Raw genomic sequence first — 21,211 nt, forward strand, 5'->3', positions numbered from 1 at the left:
GGAATCAACCAAACTGTCCGTCAACAGATGAATGGATGAAGAAATTGCGGTACAAATACACAAAAAAAAGAATGAAATCCTGCTATTTGCAACACCATGGATGGAAGTGGAGAATATCATGTTAAGTGAAATAAGCCAAGCACAGAATGACAAATCTTGCATGTTCCCACTCATATGGGAGCTAAATATTAAAAACAATTGACCTCATGGGGAAAGAGAATAGAATGATGGCTACCAGAGTCTGGGAAGGGTAGTGGGGATAGGGTGATTAAGTGGGGATGGTTAATGTGTACAAAAATAGTTAGATAGAATGAACAATATTTGATAACACAACAAAGTGACTACAATCAACAATAAAGTTAGGGTGTACTTTGAAATAACTAAAAGAGTAGAATTGGAATGTTCCTAACATAAAGAAATAATAAATGCTTGAGGTGATGGATACCCCACTTACTCTGATTTGATTAATTTACATTGTATGCCTGTATCAAAACATCACATGTCCTCTATAAAGAGACACAGCTTTTATCTACCCATAATTTAAAAAAATTTTTTAATGTAAAAAAAAATTTATCACCTGTAAAATAGGATGATAATATCACAATGACGCTGTAAAGACTAAGATATAAAAAGGACCTACCATTATATCTGGAATTCAATATATTTATTTAACCTATTACATTTAATACTGAACCTATGAATTTATTAGACACAGGAATTCAATAATGCTTCCTTTCTATTAAAAAAAGATATGGTTTTACCTAAACTACTTATAATTGTCAATTACTCCTTATACTTCACTATTTTCCTACTTATGCACATCTCATTCACCCTTACCTATAACCTTTTACTTCCTACCTCTTCCTACAAGAATCCTACCTGTATTTTAGGGGACTGATCAAATGTTACTTCCACAGTGAAGTCTTCTTTGGTTCGTCTGAGACTGATTTTTAAAATCTGTTTTAAGGCAAATGAGCATATTAGAAATCAATAAATAAGTAGTCACTGTTCTACCATTTCTAATATAAACATGAATAAGTCACTTCAGCTTTCTAAACAAGTAAAATGAAGATAGAACAAAATAACACACTATATTTTCCCAGAACTCTTTTGCCTCAAAAAACTTAGAAACATACTCTTTTAAAAGCATAGCTAAACTCTTAACATAAGTAAGGGAAATTGTCAGGAGCCAACAATGAAAAGGAAACAAGAAATCAAGAGTGATAAGCTAATACAATGTGAAGCCATGGCTACCCCAAAGAGCCAGGAGCTCAGAGCCTGGTGGGGAATAAGAGACACGACCTCCAGCCCACATAAGACTGAGCTGGATCTGAGGCCTCTGCATAAAGCTAGTATCTTTGTGAAAGGATGAAATAGAAAACAAGCAAGCAAAGAACTGCCCGTTGATAAAAGAAAATGACAGGTCTTAGCCTGTGTTCCTGAGGTAAGGAGATATAATTCCCATAAGTACAGGTCTACTTTCACATGCATTTGGAAATCTAAACGTAAGCTCACAACTCCAATATATAAATAAAACACATGAGAGAATCTGCTACCATGAGCAAGAGGCAGCAGAAACAACAGCTGAATTAAAACCCTGAGATCTCAGATATTAAAATTACCAGTTATATAATATAAAATGTCTAAAGAAATAAGAGAATGATAACATGAGCAATAAACAATCTAATTCTAGGCAGATCCGCAAAGAAAACCCAATTGAACTCCAAGAAATGAAAAACATAACTAAAATTAAGAACTCAATAGATGAGTTAAATAGTAAAATTAAGTACAGCTAAAGGAAGACTTAGAAAATATGAAAGAAAAAGTCAAAGAGAAATGAAAAATAAGATGAAAAATAATCTACTCTATGTTCAACTGGAGGACATAAAAATAGGAGAGAACAGAGGATACTAAATATTCAGAGGTAACACTATAATTTTTCAGCTCTAATGAAAAATATAAATTCTCAGATAATTTAACAAATTATCTTAAACAGAATAAATTTCAATAACAATCCATGTCTAGACACATTAGAGCAAAATAGCATATTAAAAGTACTTTTTTTTTTGAGACAGGGTCTTGCTCTGTTGCCCAAGCTAGAGTAATCATAGCTCACTACAACCTCAAACTCCTGGGCTCAAGGGATCCTCCTGCCTTGGCCTCCCAAGTAGTTGAGATTACAGGTGTGTGCCACCATGCCCAGCTAATTTTTCTATTTTTTGTAGAAATGGGGTCTTGCTCTTGCTCAGGCTGGTCTTGAACTCCTGGCCTCAAGCAATCAGCTCCTGCCTCAACCTTCCAAAGTGCTAGGATTACAGACATGAGCCACTGAGCCTGGCAAAAAGTAAATATACTTTTAAAATAAAAATAATCTCTTCCTTGCCCCTTCATAGGTTGTCATAAAGATCTAATTAGAATAAATGATTTTTCACACCAATCTTCTCAATACATATTTTAGTCATATATAGTACATTTATGAGAAATCCCCTCAACCTTGTGGGCTCTGAAAACCATTAAAGTCTAGCTGCATTTTTGCAACCAAATGAATGAAGACAGCTTTGTTTATTCCTTTACTTCCTAATTGTTTAAAGGAAAAGATTCTTGAAGATTTATTATAGTGTTGTCTTCATTTGTTTGAATTAGCAAATGACAGAGCCAAACTACATGGGAATGGGGGTGCTTCAGGAACTCCTTCCAGTTCTACTCATTCACTGTTAAACAAACATTTACTGTGAGCCTACATTAGGCAAGGAACTCTGGATGATGCAAAGATGATTAATTAGGTAATTTTCCTTTCAGTCTATTAAAAAGGTAAGTAGTATTATAGTTGAGCATATGCTGTGGGTAAGAAGAAAAGATATTATGAACTTTTGGCTATGAAACTTTCATGGGGAAACAATTAGCTACACAACTTATGAATTCAGTGAATAAAAATATATTTTTAGTGTAAATAAAACAAAATTTAGAAAATTAAATATACTGCAAACTACCCTCCCTTAATGCCAGTTTCAAGTAAAAATTCAATTAATTTAATATTTTTTATTCCTTTGGCTTACATGGGGCACTGATCTCTTTTGCAACTACAATCAAGAATGTACTACATTAAAAAACATGGAATGGGGGCTGGGCACAGTGGCTCACGCCTGTAATCCTAGCACTCTGGGAGGCTGAGGTGGGAGGATTGCTTGAGCTCAGGAGTTCAAGACCAGCCAGAGCAAGAGCAAGAGCAAGACCCCATCTCTACTAAAAACAGAAAGAAATTAGCCAGACAGCTAATAAAGGAAAATATTAGCCGGGCATGGTGGCACGTGCCTATAGTCCCAGCTACCTGGGAGGCTGAGGCAGGAGGATTGCTTGAGCCCAGGAGTTTGAGGTTGCTGTGAGCTAGGCGGATGCCACGGCACTCTAGCCCAGGCAACAGAGTGAAGCTCTGTCTCAAAAAAAAAAAAAAAAAAAAAACCCAACATGGAATGGAAAAATATTTTTATGTAAGAACAAAACCTCTACTGATAGAATCACATATATTTCTTCAAGCTTGGCCCCAAAGGTACCAAAAATTACTAAAATAGATGATTAGATAATTAATTAGAATAACAATGAGTATTATGTAAACTTTAGATTAAAAGAAATCATTATTATTAAGATTTCATCTTAACTGTAACTTTTGGATAAACATAAAGGATAAAAAAACACATGTATTATAACAGTTACTGAAATAAGGACAAGAGTTTTTTAGTTCACCTCAAATAATGCCAGTGACAGATGCTAATAATAGAATAAAATTTCAAGGCAGAAAGAATAATGGAAACCATAATTAGAAATCAATTCAGTATAAAATTATCAGAGCTCTGGGGCAAGGATTATAAATGAGACTCCTCAAAAGAAGTGGCTGTGTGTATATATATGTGTGTGTATGTATCTATATAGACACACACTGCCCAATAGAAGACAATGAAACTAATGAAAATAGATACATAATACATAAATATTCTTCAAAGACAGCTATCCTAAAGATAAAAATAAGCAACACAGCAAAAAGATACTGGAGTGGATAGGTTCAGGAAAATGTTCAGAAAAAAATCTGACACAAAGCAGTAGTTTTATCTTTATTTTTTTTTTTTTTTGAGACAGAGTCTCACTCTGTTGCTCAGAGTAGAGTGCCATGACATCAGCCTAGCTCACAGCAACCTCAAACTCCTGGGCTCAAGCAATCCTACTGCCTCAGCCTCCCAAGTAGCTGGGACTATAGACATGTGCCACCATGCCCAGCTAATTTTTTCTATAAAGATTTTTAGTTGTCCAAATAATTTCTTTCTATTTTTAGTAGAGACGGGGTCTCCCTCTTGCTCCTGACCTTGAGCGATCCACCCGCCTCGGCCTACCAGAGTGCTAGGATTACAGGCGTGAGCCACCACGCCCGGCCTACAAAGCAGTAGTTTTAAATGAGGGAAAGTGTACTATTACATTTGCTGCCATGGAATTTAAAAAACTCTATGACTTGAATTTATATACCATAAATGATTATTTCAAGGGTACCATGAAATAAAATATTTCCTACTGATCTAATACGGAGAGTGTATGGATAAAATAATAAATGGAAGACAAAATCCCCACCCCAAAAATAACATGGCTATTATATATTTTAAAGGCTGTTTCCCAAGCAAATTAATTTTTTATTTTTTTTGAGAGACAGGGCCTTGCTCTGTTGCCTGGGGTATAGTGCAGTGGCATCATCATAGCTCAGACTGCAGGCACGTGCTACAATGCCCAGCTAATTTTTCTATTTTTTGTAGAAGTGGGTCTTGCTCTTGCTTAGACTGGTCTTGAACTCCTGACCTCAAGTGATCCTCCCACCTCAGCCTGGCAGAATGCCAGGATTATAGGCGTGTATCTACAAATTAATCTGAACAAAAATCAAGTCCCACTAGCCTCAATATAATCACTACCATCACAGATAAATGGAGATGACAACATAGCAACATAATATAACAAACCTATACATTTCAGTTCTCCAATATCTGCATTGCCTTTATCTTTCATTTCTACTAAGAGAGAACCACTAGATAAAAGTGACAGGAATCATGTTCTTCCTTCTTGGTTTTAATTAAGTTAATGATAATTTTGATCCATTTACAAAGATTATACAGCTCCCCCCACCTTCAGCAGTTTCACTTTCCATGGTTTCAGTAACCCATGGTCAACCATGTTCTGAAAACAGGTGAGTGTAGTACAATAAGATATTTTGAGAGAGAGGAAGGGAGAGAGAGAGAGACTATAATCCTATAATTTTTATTAGAGTATTGTTATAATTGTTCTGTTTTATTACTGTTTTTAGTCCCTTACTGTGCCTAATTAATAAATTAAACTTTATCACAGGCATGTATGCACAGGAAAAAATATGGTATCAATAGAGTTCGGAACTATCTGTGGTTTCAGGCATCTACTGCAGGTCCTAGAACATATGGCTCATGGTTAAGGGGGGATTACTATTATTAAAAATATAAGGATTACCAAAGCAACAGACTTTTTTCAGTGTAACTTTCAGTGTGAATAGAATTTGAGCTTTATTTTTCTAAGCTGGGATTCCAGGCTAATCCACAAATGCCTTGTAAGCACAAAAGAAGGTAAATACTATTCATCTACCATGAAAAATGGTACAAAATAGTAATAGCAGACATTTTGATTACTGACAATGTCCCAAGCAACTTAAACATACATTTCCATTTCATTCTAACATTACTGTGAAGTGGGTAATAGCACAATCCCAGTAAGGTGGTGAGCAAAGCAAGGCTCAGAAAAGTCAAGTGACTTTCCCAAAGACAGACAGACAGTAAAAGAGCTAAACTGAGATTCAAGCCAGTTCCCCTAACTCCAAAGATCTGACACTATTTATCTAACTATTAAAGTAACCCAGCATTATGTATTGTAGCAATTCTCCATAAATCCTTCTACTGCCTATTTAAAATTCCATAGTGTGGCTGCACTAGTATCTGTTTAGTTAGCTAATGCAGTTAAAGTCATATCAAGAGGGAATTTATATGTTAAAAGCTGCAAATCAATAAGCATCTAGATCAAGAATTTTTTCTAAAAACAGCAAATTAAACCACCAAAAAATAGAAGGAAAGAAAATAAAGTCAGAAATAAATGAAAAATAAAATACAAAAGAAAAAAGAGATAATAAACAAAACCAAAAGTTGGTTCTCTGAAAAGACTAATAAACCTGGTAACTTCAGATAACACTGCTCCTGAGAAATGTGACAGCTAACCCCCCAAATAGCCCCCAATGATCCCCACCTCCTGGTACAGTTGACCCTCGTTTCTATGGGTTCTGCATCTGTAGATTCAACCAACCACGGACTGAAAATGTTTGGGGGAAAAAATGGATGGTTGTATCTATATTGAACATGTAGTGACTCTTTTCCTTCTCATTATTCCCTAAACAATACAGTATAAAAACTATTAACATTGCATTGCACTATATAATACTTAAGGAAATCAGAGTTGCATACTTAATAACCTAATATTAGATATTTTAAGTAATCTGGAGTAGATTTAAAGCATACAGGAGGATATGTGTAGGTTACATGCAAGTATTACACCATTTTATATAAGGAGACTTGAACATCCATGGATTTTGGCATTCGAGGGGGGTTCCTGGAATCAATCCCCCATGGATACCAAGGGATGAATGTATTTACCTTCTTGTGTAATCTCTTCCTGTTGAATGTGGGTTGGGCTTAGTGACTCACTTCTAACGGATAGAACAAGGCAGAAGTGATGGTATACGACTTGGAGACTAGACCAAAAAAATTAAGGTGTCATTTTCTTTTTTTCTCACTCTTAGGTCACTTGCTTTGGGGGAGGTCATTTCATAACCAGACCCTGTGGAACAGGCTCATATCAGCTCCTACTGAAATCTCCTGCCAACAGCCACATGAATGAGTCTGGAAGTGAATCCTCCAGTTCCAGCGAAGTCTGTGGTCCTGTAGCCCTGGCTATCAGCTTACCTGCAACCTCTTCAGAGATCCTGAGCCAGGATCCCAACAGGCTTTGTTTGCTGTATCTGAGAACTTGAAAAGTGAGTAAAATTTCCACAAAATTCAAAGCTCCAAGTACAGGTATTCTTGAAAAAGAAGAACAAGGTAGGAAAACTTACACAACTGGATATCTAGACTTATTATAAAGCTATAGTAATGAAGACAATGTGGCATTGTTGCAATGATCAACAAACAAATGGAAAAGAACAGCATCCAGAAACAGATTCATACATACATGGACACCTGATTTATAACAGATGTCTATGCAGAGCAGTGAGGAATATATGGTCTTTCCAATAAATGGTTTGGGATCAGATTGAATTCCATGTGGAAAAAAATGAAACTTGATTCCTGCTATATTTAATATATACTATACATAAAATCATTTTTGGATTGTAACTACAAGAAAAAAACAAGAAAAGTTTCTAGAAAATAATAAAAGAGAAAGATATTTTAAATAGAAGACAAGTAATAGTAATAAGAGAAATAATTGAAAAGTTTGGACTACATTAAAATTAGAATTTTTATTCCTCCAAAGACATCAAAAGAATGAAAAAGCAAGCCACAAAACAGGAAAAAAAAATCTGCAACACATATAACACATAATCGACTTGTATTCAGAAAATACAAAGAACTTCTAATCAACTAAAAAAAAAAATAACTCATTAGAGAAATGGGCAAGAATCTCAACAGGCACTTTACAAAAGAGGATATCCATATGCCAATAACCATAGGAAAAAGTCTTTAGCATCATTAGTAATCAGGGAAATGTAAATTAAAACCATAAGGAGATAAATTACATGTAATAATATCAATAAATCTCATAAACACAATGTTCAACAAAGAAGGCTAGATACAAAATAATAAATACTGTATGATTCTATTTGTATAAAATTCAAAAGTAGACAAAACTAAACTAAAATGTTAGGAATCAATTTAGTAGTTATCTTTGGGAAAGGGAAGATTGGGTGAGGATATGAAGAGACTCCTGGGTGCTGGTAATATTCTATTTCTTGCCTTGAATGGTAGTTTTTGCAAGTGTTTGCTTTGTGAAAAATCACTCAGGTTAACGATTACGTTCTGAACACTCTTCTGTATTATACATCATTAAAAGTAATTTATTTTTTTAAAAGTAGAGCATAATAACACAGCAGAGTTTAGCATAGTTAACTTCAGCTAACCAGAAAATTAAATTATGCTGAACTTCTCATTTTTATCCCAGAAGTCCAGATAACTGAGCAATTAGAAATCTTAGGATTTAGCTTCCAGGTAGATCAAAAAAGGAAGAAAAGGAAAGGGAAAGGGGCAAGGGGAAAGGGAAAAGGGGAAAAATTAAGGAAAGAAAGAAAGAAAGGGAAAAAAGAAAGGAAGAAAGAAAGAAAATACTATAAATAATCCCTTGGCTAGTTCAAGTAAACAGGTATTCTAAACAGAAGTGAAATATACTGCATCTGATTTCCTATAATGGTTTTCATAAAAAAACAAAAACCCCAAAACAGAATAAAAACCCTAACAAAAAGAGGGAGGGAAGAAAAACAGCAGCAGCAACAACAACAACAACAAAAAACAGATGAAAACATAATTAGCTCCTAACAAATGAATCATCAACTCACTTTTAATGTTTAACTTCAAGTTACCTTTAAGGAGAAATATAAAATTTTCCAGTGTAACTTTTAAAACATCCTCTATAAATGAACTGAGAATGCCAATTAATTCACATTGTAACTGTAGTATATGTAAGATAGACAAGTTTGTTCTCTCCTGGCACAATACCTGAATTAAACAATAGTTAAAAGAAGACAGCAGATGTTATAAGGAGGGAATCGCATCTTAAGAATAAGGGATGACAGATGAATGGGAAAATAGGAGAACAATTTGTTTTAGGAATGGAGAGGAAGAGAAGGGAATTCCAAGAAAGAGGAAACATTAATTTTTTTATGCTATGTCTTACATTGAGAAAAATAGGTAAGGAACACTGGGACAAAAAGATAAAAATTGAGATAAAAAGCCAAATGGAAAACGTGAAAGCAAAATCACAAAGTCGCCGAAAATAAGCAAAATATTTTATACTATATTTTCACATTTCATTTGAACAAATTAGGGAGGAAAGGGAATAAAGGAAAACAAAGAAAAAACAGAAGTAAAAGGACAAGAGGCAGACAGTCCAAATCCTAACATTGATGAGAAAACCACCTCTCACAGCTAAACATGTGTCGAAAACTTGCTATAAAATATTCCAAAGAAGTAATTCAAAAGTAGTCAATAATCTAAAGCTTCAAAGAAACAGGCAAAGTACTACTTAACACAACCATAACCACTTGTGCAGTGATTTTCAAAACAGAAAGGTTTCATCACATTCAACAGGTGGTCAATTATGTGAGAGAACTTGTAATTAATCCCATTCAACAAATGAGGAAAAGGGCTCCAAGAAGTGAAAACACTAAGTGGAAGAAGCATCCAGTGTTCTCTCATACTATGCTATTTATTAACTTCCTTAATGTGAAGTACTCAGAGACGAAATAAAACTGTTGACTTAAAACAGTGAACATGAATAGCAAGGGACAGTAATTTGTTGGAACCACTAGAGAAAATCCTTACCCAACACTGGTAGACAGTGGATAAAGGAGGAGAGGGGAAAAAGTGAAGCTTATCCTTGAGCTAATGCCATGGGGAATACATTTATTGGAACTGCTTTATAACAGGACATTTTTTGTCTCAATGATAATATTCTCAGAGACAAGGTCCAAGATGGCCTTATCCCTTATGGTACTTGTAGGATTTTAAGTATGGTTCTTAGAAGGCTTGGTATCTGTACTGTCTGTATTTTATATTTTATGTAAAAGTAATCCCTTAACAGAGTCAAATTTCCTATTTATGGACTTATGTCAGGTATAAAATAACTAACTTATCTTGAAATTTAAAGGCTGAGATGCTTGATCTTGACATTTCAAATATGATACAAGTTATCTTATAGAGGTAACTTTTAGATGAAATTCTCTTAAAACTTTTTGATTGTCCTTAAGATTCTTCAGAAAAAAATCTTTGCACTTGTACTTCAAGTTTCTGTAGTAACAGCATGATCAGAATCTGACTATCGTAACTTCCAAAAACTTAGAAATTTGGCCAAAATAAATTATTTTCAATTTGTTTTGGGAATACAGAGTTTTCAGAGGTAAATCTTATGTGACTATATTTTACTAAATCTGTACATGTTAAGTCTGAACAAGTGGTTGGTAATAATGGATTGTTAAACACAGTAGGGTAGACTTGATGTCTAGACAAGATAGTGGTGAGAGCTGCACTTTAAAGAACACTAGTTACTTGCTCTGATTAAAAAGAAAAACAAAGAATGTTTCTATTATGTAAGGTTAGTATGAAATGCTTAGATCATGAACATACAACAATAGTACAGCTGTAACTACTTTCGAAACAATTTCATTTTAATTCATCATATGCTAAAAGCTGAGCTGAACCTTTTCCATTACTACAACTCTAGTTTACATTATCAAAAAGACTGCACATTTGATTACCAATCTTTACTTCTAGCCTCTTTACTTTAAAAGTAAAACAAAAATATCCTATTATATACTGAAAGAGAAAGAGCAAGGGCTAGTGAGAGAGTCAGGAATCATCAGGCTGTGGATAGCTGTTGAACCTAGATACTGAAAGAAGAGAAAAGGGCCACAGCTACAACACTTATGAATACATGGAACAACTCATTTATAGAAGAAAATATGTTCTGCACAATTTACTCAAGAAATACTAATCACTGACTGATGGATAGCAGTGGTATATTTGAGAGTTTTAAAAAACATTTTTAACGTAAAAAACCTGTGTTCTTACTAAGAGAGAGTTAAAAAAATCAAAACACCTAAAAATTCCATAGTTAAATCTCAAATTAGCTACACATAACAGTGTATACAGAAGAAGCAATATTTAGCTTTTAAATTATAGTATGATTTGAATCAGGAAGGGACCTAAGATTATTCAGTCTGACGTTTTTGTTTTGAAGGAAAACTAAAAAGCTAGTGAGCAGCCCCTATGGTCACAAAAATGGTTATAGTGTAGAATTCAAAATTAAATAAAAATTAATATATTAAGTAGTCTAATTCAGACTTACAGGAGAGTCTTAGTAACCTATAAGCTAATGACATCACAGGCAACAAAATGACTTCTGAATTAACTTGATTTTTCATGGCTAATTGAAGTAAAGAAAGGGGTTCCTAGATGTCAAAGAAATAAATTTCTATGACATAACAAGGACAACATAGTTAAGACTATAACAAATAATGCCTATACTAAAATGAATATACACTCAGGTGAAGTTTTTTACAGCTAAAAAAAGAAAAGAAATAAAACCAAAATAATCAATCACGAAGTATCCCAGAGTGCTCTCAATTTCTTTATGTTCAAGAACATCAGAATGACAATCCCTCTGTATCTAACATGATTCCTATCTATATTTTAACTATAAATTATCTGATAAATATATAATCAACCCTTCTTTCAATAGAGAGCATACTTGTAGATAAAAATATAAACATTTTCACAAAACGGCATTGTTAGGATAGTGTTCTGAAAGAGCCAAAGAGATTTTAAAAATGAATTCATGGTACTTGATTTTCCTTTTTTTGTATTATCTGCATAATAACAATAATAATAAAAAGATGGACATTTCCCATTACAAATGGTAATTTTATGTGATATGAAGAATACCATGAATAATGCATTTAAAAATATTTTCAGACACATCCCTGTAATTGTTGTGGTTTAGATTTTATGAATTGTATTTACTAACATAATTTTTTTTTTTTTTTTTGACACAGGGGCCCACTTTGTTGCCGAGGCTAGAGTGCAATGGCGTCAGCCTAGCTCACAGCAACCTCAAACACCTGGGCTCAAGTGATCCTTCTGCCTCAGCCTCCTGAGTAGCTGGGACTACAGGCATGCAACACCATGCCCGGCTATTTTGTAACTTTTTTGGAGAGATGGGGGGTCTCGCTCTTGCTCAGGCTGGTCTCGAACTCCTGAGCTCAAGCAATCTGCCTGCTTCGGCCTCCCAGAGTGCTAGGATTATAGGCGTGAGCCACCACGCCTGGCCTACTAACATAATTTTAAAGAAAGGTTGACAGTAATTGGTACAAGCAAGAAATTAAGAATCTCTACAAACTAATATACTCCAATTATTCTCAAATCTGTCCCAGAATCATGAGAGGTGTTTTAAAACATACACACTCAGAATCCCTGGACTCGAGAATCTATTAATAGGCACTCTAGTGAGCTCGGAGGCAGTAATTAAAACCTGCAAGCACATCACAAGGCACAAACATAGGCATATGAATGACACCCACAGTATTACGCCAAAAATTCCCCAAAATTGTTTATTTTTAATGTAATGTTTTGTTTATTAAAAAATATATCCAGGCACAATGGCACACACCTGTATTCCCAGCTACTTGGGAGGCTGAGGCAGGAGGATCCCTTGTGCCTAGGAGTTAAAAGCTGCAGTGAGCTATGATCATGCCACTATGCTCCAGCTTGAGAGACAGAACCGAGACCGTTTCTTAAGAAAAAAAAATATATATATATATTTTTTAATGTGAAGAAATCAGAGGAATTGTATTTAAAAACATGGTTCATAAGAGAGTATAAGTATCTATTAAGAAGACTGATACGGAATGATCTCTAAGAGACTGAACAGGGTACACAGTATAGGCACCATTTGTATTTAAAGAAAAAGTATGGAAACACACACACACATACTCGCACACCATCTCTCATCTCTACCCATTGGGATCAATTATGATCGAGGGGTGTGTGTTTGTGTATGTATGCAGGCATACCCATATATGCATACTGTATATAAATTGTGTATATACACATAAATATGCATACCATATCAGTGTATCTATATGCTGGGGAAAGAAACTAGGCAGCTGAGAGTTATGGGTTGTAAGAAAACTTCTTGTCATTACATGATCTCTTGTGTCTTGAATTTTATGCATTTGTATGTTATCACTTAAAATACAGTGCTCACTGAATGGGCTGGAGGATATTCAACACCAAATCAGAACACAAGCTTTTAAGAAATGAACACAAGTTTAGTTCCTAACTATATCCTTATTACAGTTAGTAAAATCAATTATTTATATCTGAAAAGAAAGACTTGCATATGTATTTTTTTGGATGATGTTTACAGTGTTGTAACTACCAAAACTCATCCAACTGAAAATTTAAGATCTATGTATTTTATTGTATATTAATTTTACCTTAATTTAAAAATATAGGCCGGGCACGGTGGCTCACGCCTGTAATCCTAGCACTCTGGGAGGCCGAGGCAGGCGGATCGTTCTGAGCTCAGGAGTTCAAGACCAGCCTGAGCGAGATCGAGACCCCGTCTCTACCAAAAAATGGAAAGAAATTAATTGGACAGCTAAAAATATACGTAGAAAAAATTAGCCGGGCATGGTGGCGCATGGCGCGTGCCTGTGGTCCCAGCTACTCGGGAGGCTGAGACAGTAGGATCGCTTGAGCCCAGGAGTCTGAGGTTGCTGTGAGCTAGGCTGACACCACGGCACTCGCCCCAGGCAAGAGAGTGAGACTCTGTCTCAAAAAAAAAAAAAAAAAAAAAATATAGAACTTCTCTAATCCACACAATACTAAGGTGGTGGTAGCTCCTAATCTTTCAGCATGTTAGAAACAACAGTAGAATTTTAAGAAAAAAGTCATATCCTTCTAATTCCTTGTTACTCCAATACGGTCCATAAACTAGTAGAATTAGCACTAGCTGGCCACGTATGAGAATTTCCAAATCTCAAGGCCCCTTCCCAGATCTACTGACTAGATATGTACTTTAACAAAACCCCCAGTGATTTATGTGCATATTAAAGTTTGACAAGCTCTGTTACCAGAATATTTATAGTTGAAATCCAAGAAGCTCTACTTTTGAAAAGCTCCACAGATATACAACAAAGGTAGAGAATCACAATATAAGCACTGTGCCTTGAGGATGAAGAGACGGAACATTCTCTTTTTTGCAAGATTACTTTGTATGGCAAAATATCACAGTAAACTCCAGCTACTCACCAACCATCCTTAATAGTTGTTTAAGTAACTGCTTCCCTGCTACTTGTCATGCTTTTATAAGGATCTTAGCCACTCTAACACTTAGTCATATGATCTGCATACACATACACACATTCATATACATATAACACACACTGGATCTACTCAGATTATCTGATTCCATCTGAAGAGAGAAGACAGAATCTACTCTAGATTTTATAAGTGAGGAATTACAGAGACATAAAAAAAATTGTTAGATACCAGGATGCCAAGGCAATGATAGGCTATGTTTAAGCATGATTTTATCAAAGTATAATGGACCTTGCAAATATTAAATCCCAGAAAGCTTCAAAGAATTAAAGTAAATGTTGTTTTATCCCTGGAGGTGCAATACAAGGAAAATGGATATATAATGATGAAGGATTTTAATCTGTGTGGTTGAAAATGACAACTTGGTAAAGGACATGATTTCTCACTGGTAAAATAGCAAGAGATGAATATACTTTCTTTTTTTTCTTTTTAACAGAGACAGGGTTTTACTCTGTCACCTAGGCTGAAACTCCTCAGCTTAAGTGATCCTCCCAAGTAGTTGGGATTACAGGCATAAGACACCAGGCCCACCTAATTTTTTTTTTTTTTGGTAGAGACAGGGTCTTGCCATATTGCCCATGGTGCTCTTGAACTCCTGGCCTCAAGTGATCCCCCCACATTGGCCTTCCAAAGTGCTAGTATTACAGGCATGAGCCACCATGCTCAGACACTTTCAAGTCACTATGTAGCTATGTGAAGGCTTGCAGGATATCACAGTCAAGAGATTAAGCCAAACATCTGAACCAGAGTACAAATCATACATAATTTTGTGGATTAGGTCTCTCTAGGAATTAGTATAATGACAGTCCAAAGAAATTCTGAAATTTGCCTAAGCCGGGAAGCCTAGGAAAATAGCCCAGTAATTGAGTGTAAAAGATGGCCCAACTTGGATAACAGGAGATAATCTGGGGAAACGAGGAATAAAAAGATCCATCCTAGGACCCCCAAAGCTTCAGGCAGCTAAATGTTCTGTGGTAATAGAGTGGATCATATCTACCAAAAGACATTCAAGTAAAAGTGGGATTATTCAAAATAATTCATCTCTAGCAATACAATATTTCAGAGATATAACTTGATGTTTTCTGGATTATGGAATTTCGACGAGTGGTCCTCTGTCATATCTGATTATAACTTGGGGGGCTTTTTCAAAAACCACATGTACTCCTAATCCTAATAAAATTCTTATATGCTCAGGGATAAGAAGGTGACAATATGGTAAAAGACATAAATTTGCCTCTGTCATTGAGGTGATTCTGATACAATCTACGTCCATATGCACACCCTTAAACCTCAAGAAACAACTGTATCTGTGGCCATATTCAATTAAACCAAATTTTGGCCAGGAGATTTATTTTATTTTATAATACTTCTTAAAGTTAATGACTTTCTTGGGGATTCAATAGCTGAGAGATCTAATTTATAGAAACCCCCCCCAAAATCATATATTATAACTTATCTTTCTAAGAAACCTGAAGATAATGCACATGATGAAACAGGAATAAATATTTAATTTCTGTATTATCCTAGCTTGATTTGTTGGTCTCATCTCTACAGAGCTTTTTTGTGTTGTTATTCTTTCGTTAAAATTATGGGATATTTCAAGTACATAGAAGAATATACAGATTAATTACTAGATACCTGGCTTCCCATCCATTTGGTATTTAATGGCTAAAAATAAAACGTGTAAAAGTTTGAGTCAAAATTGGAAAAACCAAAAACCTTAAAATTTTTCATTTTTAAAAATTACTGTATGTTTTAGATATAAATTTATAAAATAACTGTGTATCACTATTTGCTAAATTTCTGACATTTGGGGGGCTTTTAGTTTGATTTCTTACCAATATATAAAAACCAAAATATCTTAGCAAAAAAAGAAGTTACATTCCAATGTTTAACACCATTAAGTCTTCTATTTTATAGCAATTCTAATAACTGTTTCACTTCTCTAGTAACATTAGAATATAATATTTTCCTTTTAGATTTATTTTTCTTTCTTTAGGTCATTTGTTCTTGCTGTAATGATCTCAACACACTTCAGTGTCAGATTTTTCATGTGCTTGAACAACAGACAGATGAAAACAGAAATATACTTATAGATAAAATATATGCAGGTTTCTAAAAGGTACTACAAAAACTGACTACATGCTAAATAATTTTATGTGTATACTGCTAAACTATACACCTGACTGATAACCCACTTTCTGAAGATCAAGTCAACTATAAATAATAATGAGGAGATAGTAGAAATATTAATAACCAGTAACCCAAAATAATCCCTCTCCCCTGTTATTTCAGTTAAGTTTTTCTACCAGTTATATTCTTAAGAGAATCTCTCCTTTACAGAATTGCAATTTGGGTGAAAAAGAGAAGTAATACTAAATCACTTATTCATTCAACAAACATTTATCAAGTACTTACACTACTGAGAGCTGGGCCTAGCTAGGCACTTTGTTGAGTGGGCAGGTTAAGACACAGTCTCTGATTTCAAGTGACCCAAGGACTACTCAGAGGTCACTTTCAGGTTTATGACTCCATCATCCATCCAATAAATCTTTCTTGTGAACCTACTACACACCAATCACTGTTCTAGGTGATGGAGATACAAATAAAACAGAGTCCTTGCTCTGATGGAGTGCCCATTATGGTACGGGAAGACACAGAAACAAAAACAGGTCAAGTGGTTTTAAAAAAAGCTACAAAGAAAAATAAGTCAGAGTAAACAGACAGAAGGATAGTAATTTTATTTAGGGTAATGTCATGCATTTCATGTTGAAGATATAGCTAGTAAGCAAACCTTTTTTTCTTATGCTTTCATTTAATTGATATCTTGAAAGGGACAAGTTGCCTCCACATCACCAAATTAAACAGGATTTTCCCAGTCTCCATTTTCCTTATATTTCTCTAGGCATCAGATACTACTGACCCTTCATTTTGAAACTCCACAGGTTTGCATGGCAAACTTCCTATTCTGGTTCTTATCTTTTGCCATTGGTGTGGCACTAACATAAGCTACACAAGCATATCTAGGATTTAATGTAGACCATCCCCTATCCAACCAAGGGAAACAGACTTTAACTTATGTGCAAATTGGACAGCACCTTGAGAAAAGACTTAATTTTGTTTTTAATTTCTAATCTTTTTTAGAAGATTACATAACAATGTAAGGCATTTATTCAATGCACTAGAGAGTAACAACATCAAAAACTAGTACTTATATAACATGTTACATTTTATAAAGAAGCCCTTTCACCACTTTATTTACTTCATTTAATCCTCATAAAATGATAATACCCTATGAGGTAGGTAATGGTTTCATATTAAAAATAAGATACTACTTTTCAGAATTATATCACCAAAAAATTAGACTTAAATAGTATTCTTTATCTGTTCTTTAATATTTGGAAAATGCTTAAAAGTATAATGAAAAACATAAGAAGCATCTGTAATCCCAATATTTAAAAATAACATTTGCTAACATTTTGCTGTATTTAAAAATTTCTTCCATCCCATCCCTGTTAACAATTTTTTAATTGCTTCATACTAATAAGAATATTAATATCCTCTAAAAAAGAAGCTTGCTCTTTATTTAAAAATAAACCAGAATGGGCAACTACAGTGATCAAAATGACTGTGAAATCAACTCAATTTTTACAATTTTTTAAGTTGTAATTTCAAAGTCACAAGTAGAAAAAGACAAATGAAGCATATTTATTCAATAAATGTCTACATGTGCAAAGCAACATAAACAAAAGATTATATACTGAATTCTAACCTGTTCAATCTCTTTGGTTTTTGATGCTATTGCTTTAGAGCGACTGGTTAGCTGACTGTCTTCAAATAACTCTATGCCATCTGTTGCATTTGACTCAGGTTCTTCTGGCTGGTCAATGTACAATGGTGCTGTGGATTCCGCCTTGAAAAAGAATTAGAAATCTTTAATTATTTTCAAAAGGATACAGCATTTCAGAAAACTGTGTGTAGGCACTAACTGGCAGATTACGTTAAAAGAAAGTGCTAGGTTGAACCTGTTTTAAGAAAAGAAAACTCTTTCAATTTCACTATGCATAATGAGCATATGTGAAGAGGATTAAAGAGGAAATGATTGCTACCTTTTTTATTTTAGGTAAGACAAAACTTCTAGGCTTATTCCATTCTAAAATTATGCCTCACACTATATTAAGATATAGATAGAAAGGTTTTGTCCCTTGAGTATTCCTTAAGCAATCTATTTGTGACACACTGAAGAGAAAAAGTCCAATTGGAAGTGAGCGGTGTGTGCATCCACAAAGAAATATATAAAAAGGAAGATGGGAAAGGGCTCTACTTTCAGAAGTTAAAATATCGTCCTCCTGTAGTCTAAGAATTTATTGAAATAATTAAAATGAAAACAATTCCACAAAGCAATAATGATCACTTCTACTTTAGAGCAACAAATCAATAGTGAATAAATAATCCCACGGCCTGGAGTTCATTCCCTATAAATATACATCAATATACTGTCAATTGCATCAAAAAAGAAGGAGGGGGTTAAGTATGGAAGCATTACATTTGTGCATATATACACACAGACTACCTTTGGAAGGATACTATCTATGGAAAAAAGTGATAAAAGGAGTTGTCTCAATAGGAACAACTTTGAAGTAAGAAGTAGGATGGAAGGGACATACTGTAAATACTTCAGCACTACTTGAATTTCTGACAAATACATTCATTATCTACTAAAAAAACCTAGTTTTTACAAGTTTGAGTTACATATTTTAAGGATTTAAAGTGAAGGCATAAGAATAATTTAAGAAATAAATGTTACTATCAGCATCAGTTTTCTACTGCCAGGTCATTACATCCACGTTGTTATTCTATAACCCTCATAGTAGGCTCCCAAATTATGTATCTCCTCTCACCCCTGCTGCTTGGAAAGAAACCTTGTGGTCAAAAAGAAAAGGTAAGGACACAAGAAATACTGGTGAATCATAGGACACAGGGGTGCACACTAACAAGAGTGTAACTTTTCCTGGTGGTAGGTAACAATTAGTTTTAGTATTTTCTACTAACAATAAAGGAAGGGCTAAGGAAGTTTATTTATACTATCAGTGTTCTGACTACCCCAAGATCAAAATAATTCTGCCACGATTCTGATTTAGTTAGGTCAATGCAAAAAAAAAAACAAAAAAACAAAAAAACAAAAAACCCAAAACAAACAATCCCCCCCAAAAAAACAAAGACAAAACTAAAAAAACTGTTGAAGTTTTTTTAAAAATAGTAATTTCAAAATAGTAATTTCAGGCTTCATCATAACTCCAGGCTGCTAGGGTGTGAATGTCCCCTCCAAAACTCATATTGAGATGGTTTTTTTTTGAGATGGGGTCTCCTCTGTTGCCCAGGCTGGAGCATAGTGCTGTGATCATAGCTCATGGCAGCCTCAAACTTCTGGGCTCGAGAGATCCTCCTGCCTCAGCCTCCCAAATACCTCGGACTATAGGTACCATCTGGCTTATTTTTCTATTTTTTGTAGAGACAAGGTCTCACAATGTTGCTTAGGCTGGTCTCAAACTCCTGGCCTCAAGTGATCCTCCTGCCTTGACCTCCCAAAGTGCTGGGACTACAGGTGTGAGCCCCCACCCGGCCCATGTTGAAATTTAATTGCTAATGAAATGTTACTGGTAGGCGAGACCTTTAAGAGGTGGTTAGGCCATAAAGGCTGTGCCCTCACAGGTGGGTTCAATGACTTTAACAAAGGGCTTTAGGAGTGGCTGGCTCACTCACTTTTTGCTCTTCCACTCTGAAAAATGGTTCAAGACATCTTGGAAGCACAGACCAGGCCCTTACCAGACACCAAACCTCTCAGCACCTTGATCTTGGACTTCTCAGCCTCTAGAACTGTAAGAAATCAATTTCTGTTCTTTGTAATTATTGAGTGTTGGGTATTTTGTTATAGCAACACAAAACTGACTAAGACATAGGTCTACATATAAAAATGTAAATTGGTGAGCACAGGATGCACATCAGAGCAAACATAAGTTTTGGGGAAACAAAAAGCAAATAAAGAAGAAAAAATACCTGACACCTAAAAGAGCTCCTAAGAAATTAAATTTAGTCCAATTAATTATTAATAGATATATATTATCCAAGGTACTAGAGGGGAAACAAGGCAAGTGCTTAAGATACATTCATTATATCATATATAAATTGAATATATACAGCTACACAAGAAAAAATATTTTTAATATAATGTTTAATAAGGTCATCAGGGAAATACAAAGTGGCATAAAATTTTACAGTAGGTAGGAAAGTGGAATCAAGAAAGATCTTGAGTCTTATTATCGCAAACACTATTGGTTCTACTGAAGGAATGTGAGTTTGAAAGAGATCCATGGAAGATGGGCATTTTAGGCTGGGGACAAAGTAAGCAGAGAAATTGAAGCAGAAAATAACACCTTATAGGTGAAAACAACGTAAGTCATGTTTTCACATTTACATGTAGGAAAAATGTTAAAATTTTCTTCTATAGCAGGAAGTGACCTGTTCAATTGGGACATTCTAACAGCCTTCAAATAATTTGCTTTTCATTCTGCCAAAAGCAAAATTCTCACAGCTATTTGTTTAAAGATGGTCAATTATCTCTCTACAAAACTTGACTGCAACCTCCTTGATGGCTAGGATGGTGTCTCAAATGCAAAGAAGATGCAGAATGAATATGCAGTGAATTTAAATAAAGTATAAGAAAGCCAATACAATATTTTTCTCTGAAAATATGTGACTTGAAACACTAACCCTAAAATATACACTGAAAAAAATTTCATAGCCAAAAGTTTAGTAAACTATGCAAACTCTATTATTTTATCATCCTTTCACAAAAGACTCATGAGCATATTAATATATTAAAATCTCCAAAAAGTACTGAAATATCAAAACCAATCTACCTCTTTTAAATCTAGCATTTCCCAAACATACTGGCTAATATAATCTTTTTTTCCTTCCTCAGACCATTAAGACCCTTCAGTATTACTATTCTGTCAAAT

At 34.6% G+C, this 21,211-nt stretch overlaps 1 protein-coding gene across 4 annotated transcripts in view; it reads right to left on the reverse strand.

Moving 5' to 3' along the window:
- PPHLN1 (periphilin 1) overlaps window positions 1-21,211 on the reverse strand; it is a 130,720-nt gene that overhangs the window by 23,829 nt on the left and 85,680 nt on the right. For all 4 annotated transcript variants that reach the window (XM_012638464.1, XM_012638463.1, XM_012638462.1 and 1 more), the window contains one exon: window positions 17,965-18,105. In XM_012638464.1, coding sequence (XP_012493918.1) covers window positions 17,965-18,105 — 141 coding nt within the window. The remainder of the gene's footprint in view (window positions 1-17,964; window positions 18,106-21,211) is intronic.

Source organism: Propithecus coquereli, unplaced genomic scaffold, assembly GCF_000956105.1.
Source record: "Propithecus coquereli isolate 6110/MARCELLA unplaced genomic scaffold, Pcoq_1.0 Scaffold13, whole genome shotgun sequence".
NCBI classification, from domain to species: Eukaryota; Metazoa; Chordata; class Mammalia; order Primates; family Indriidae; genus Propithecus; species Propithecus coquereli.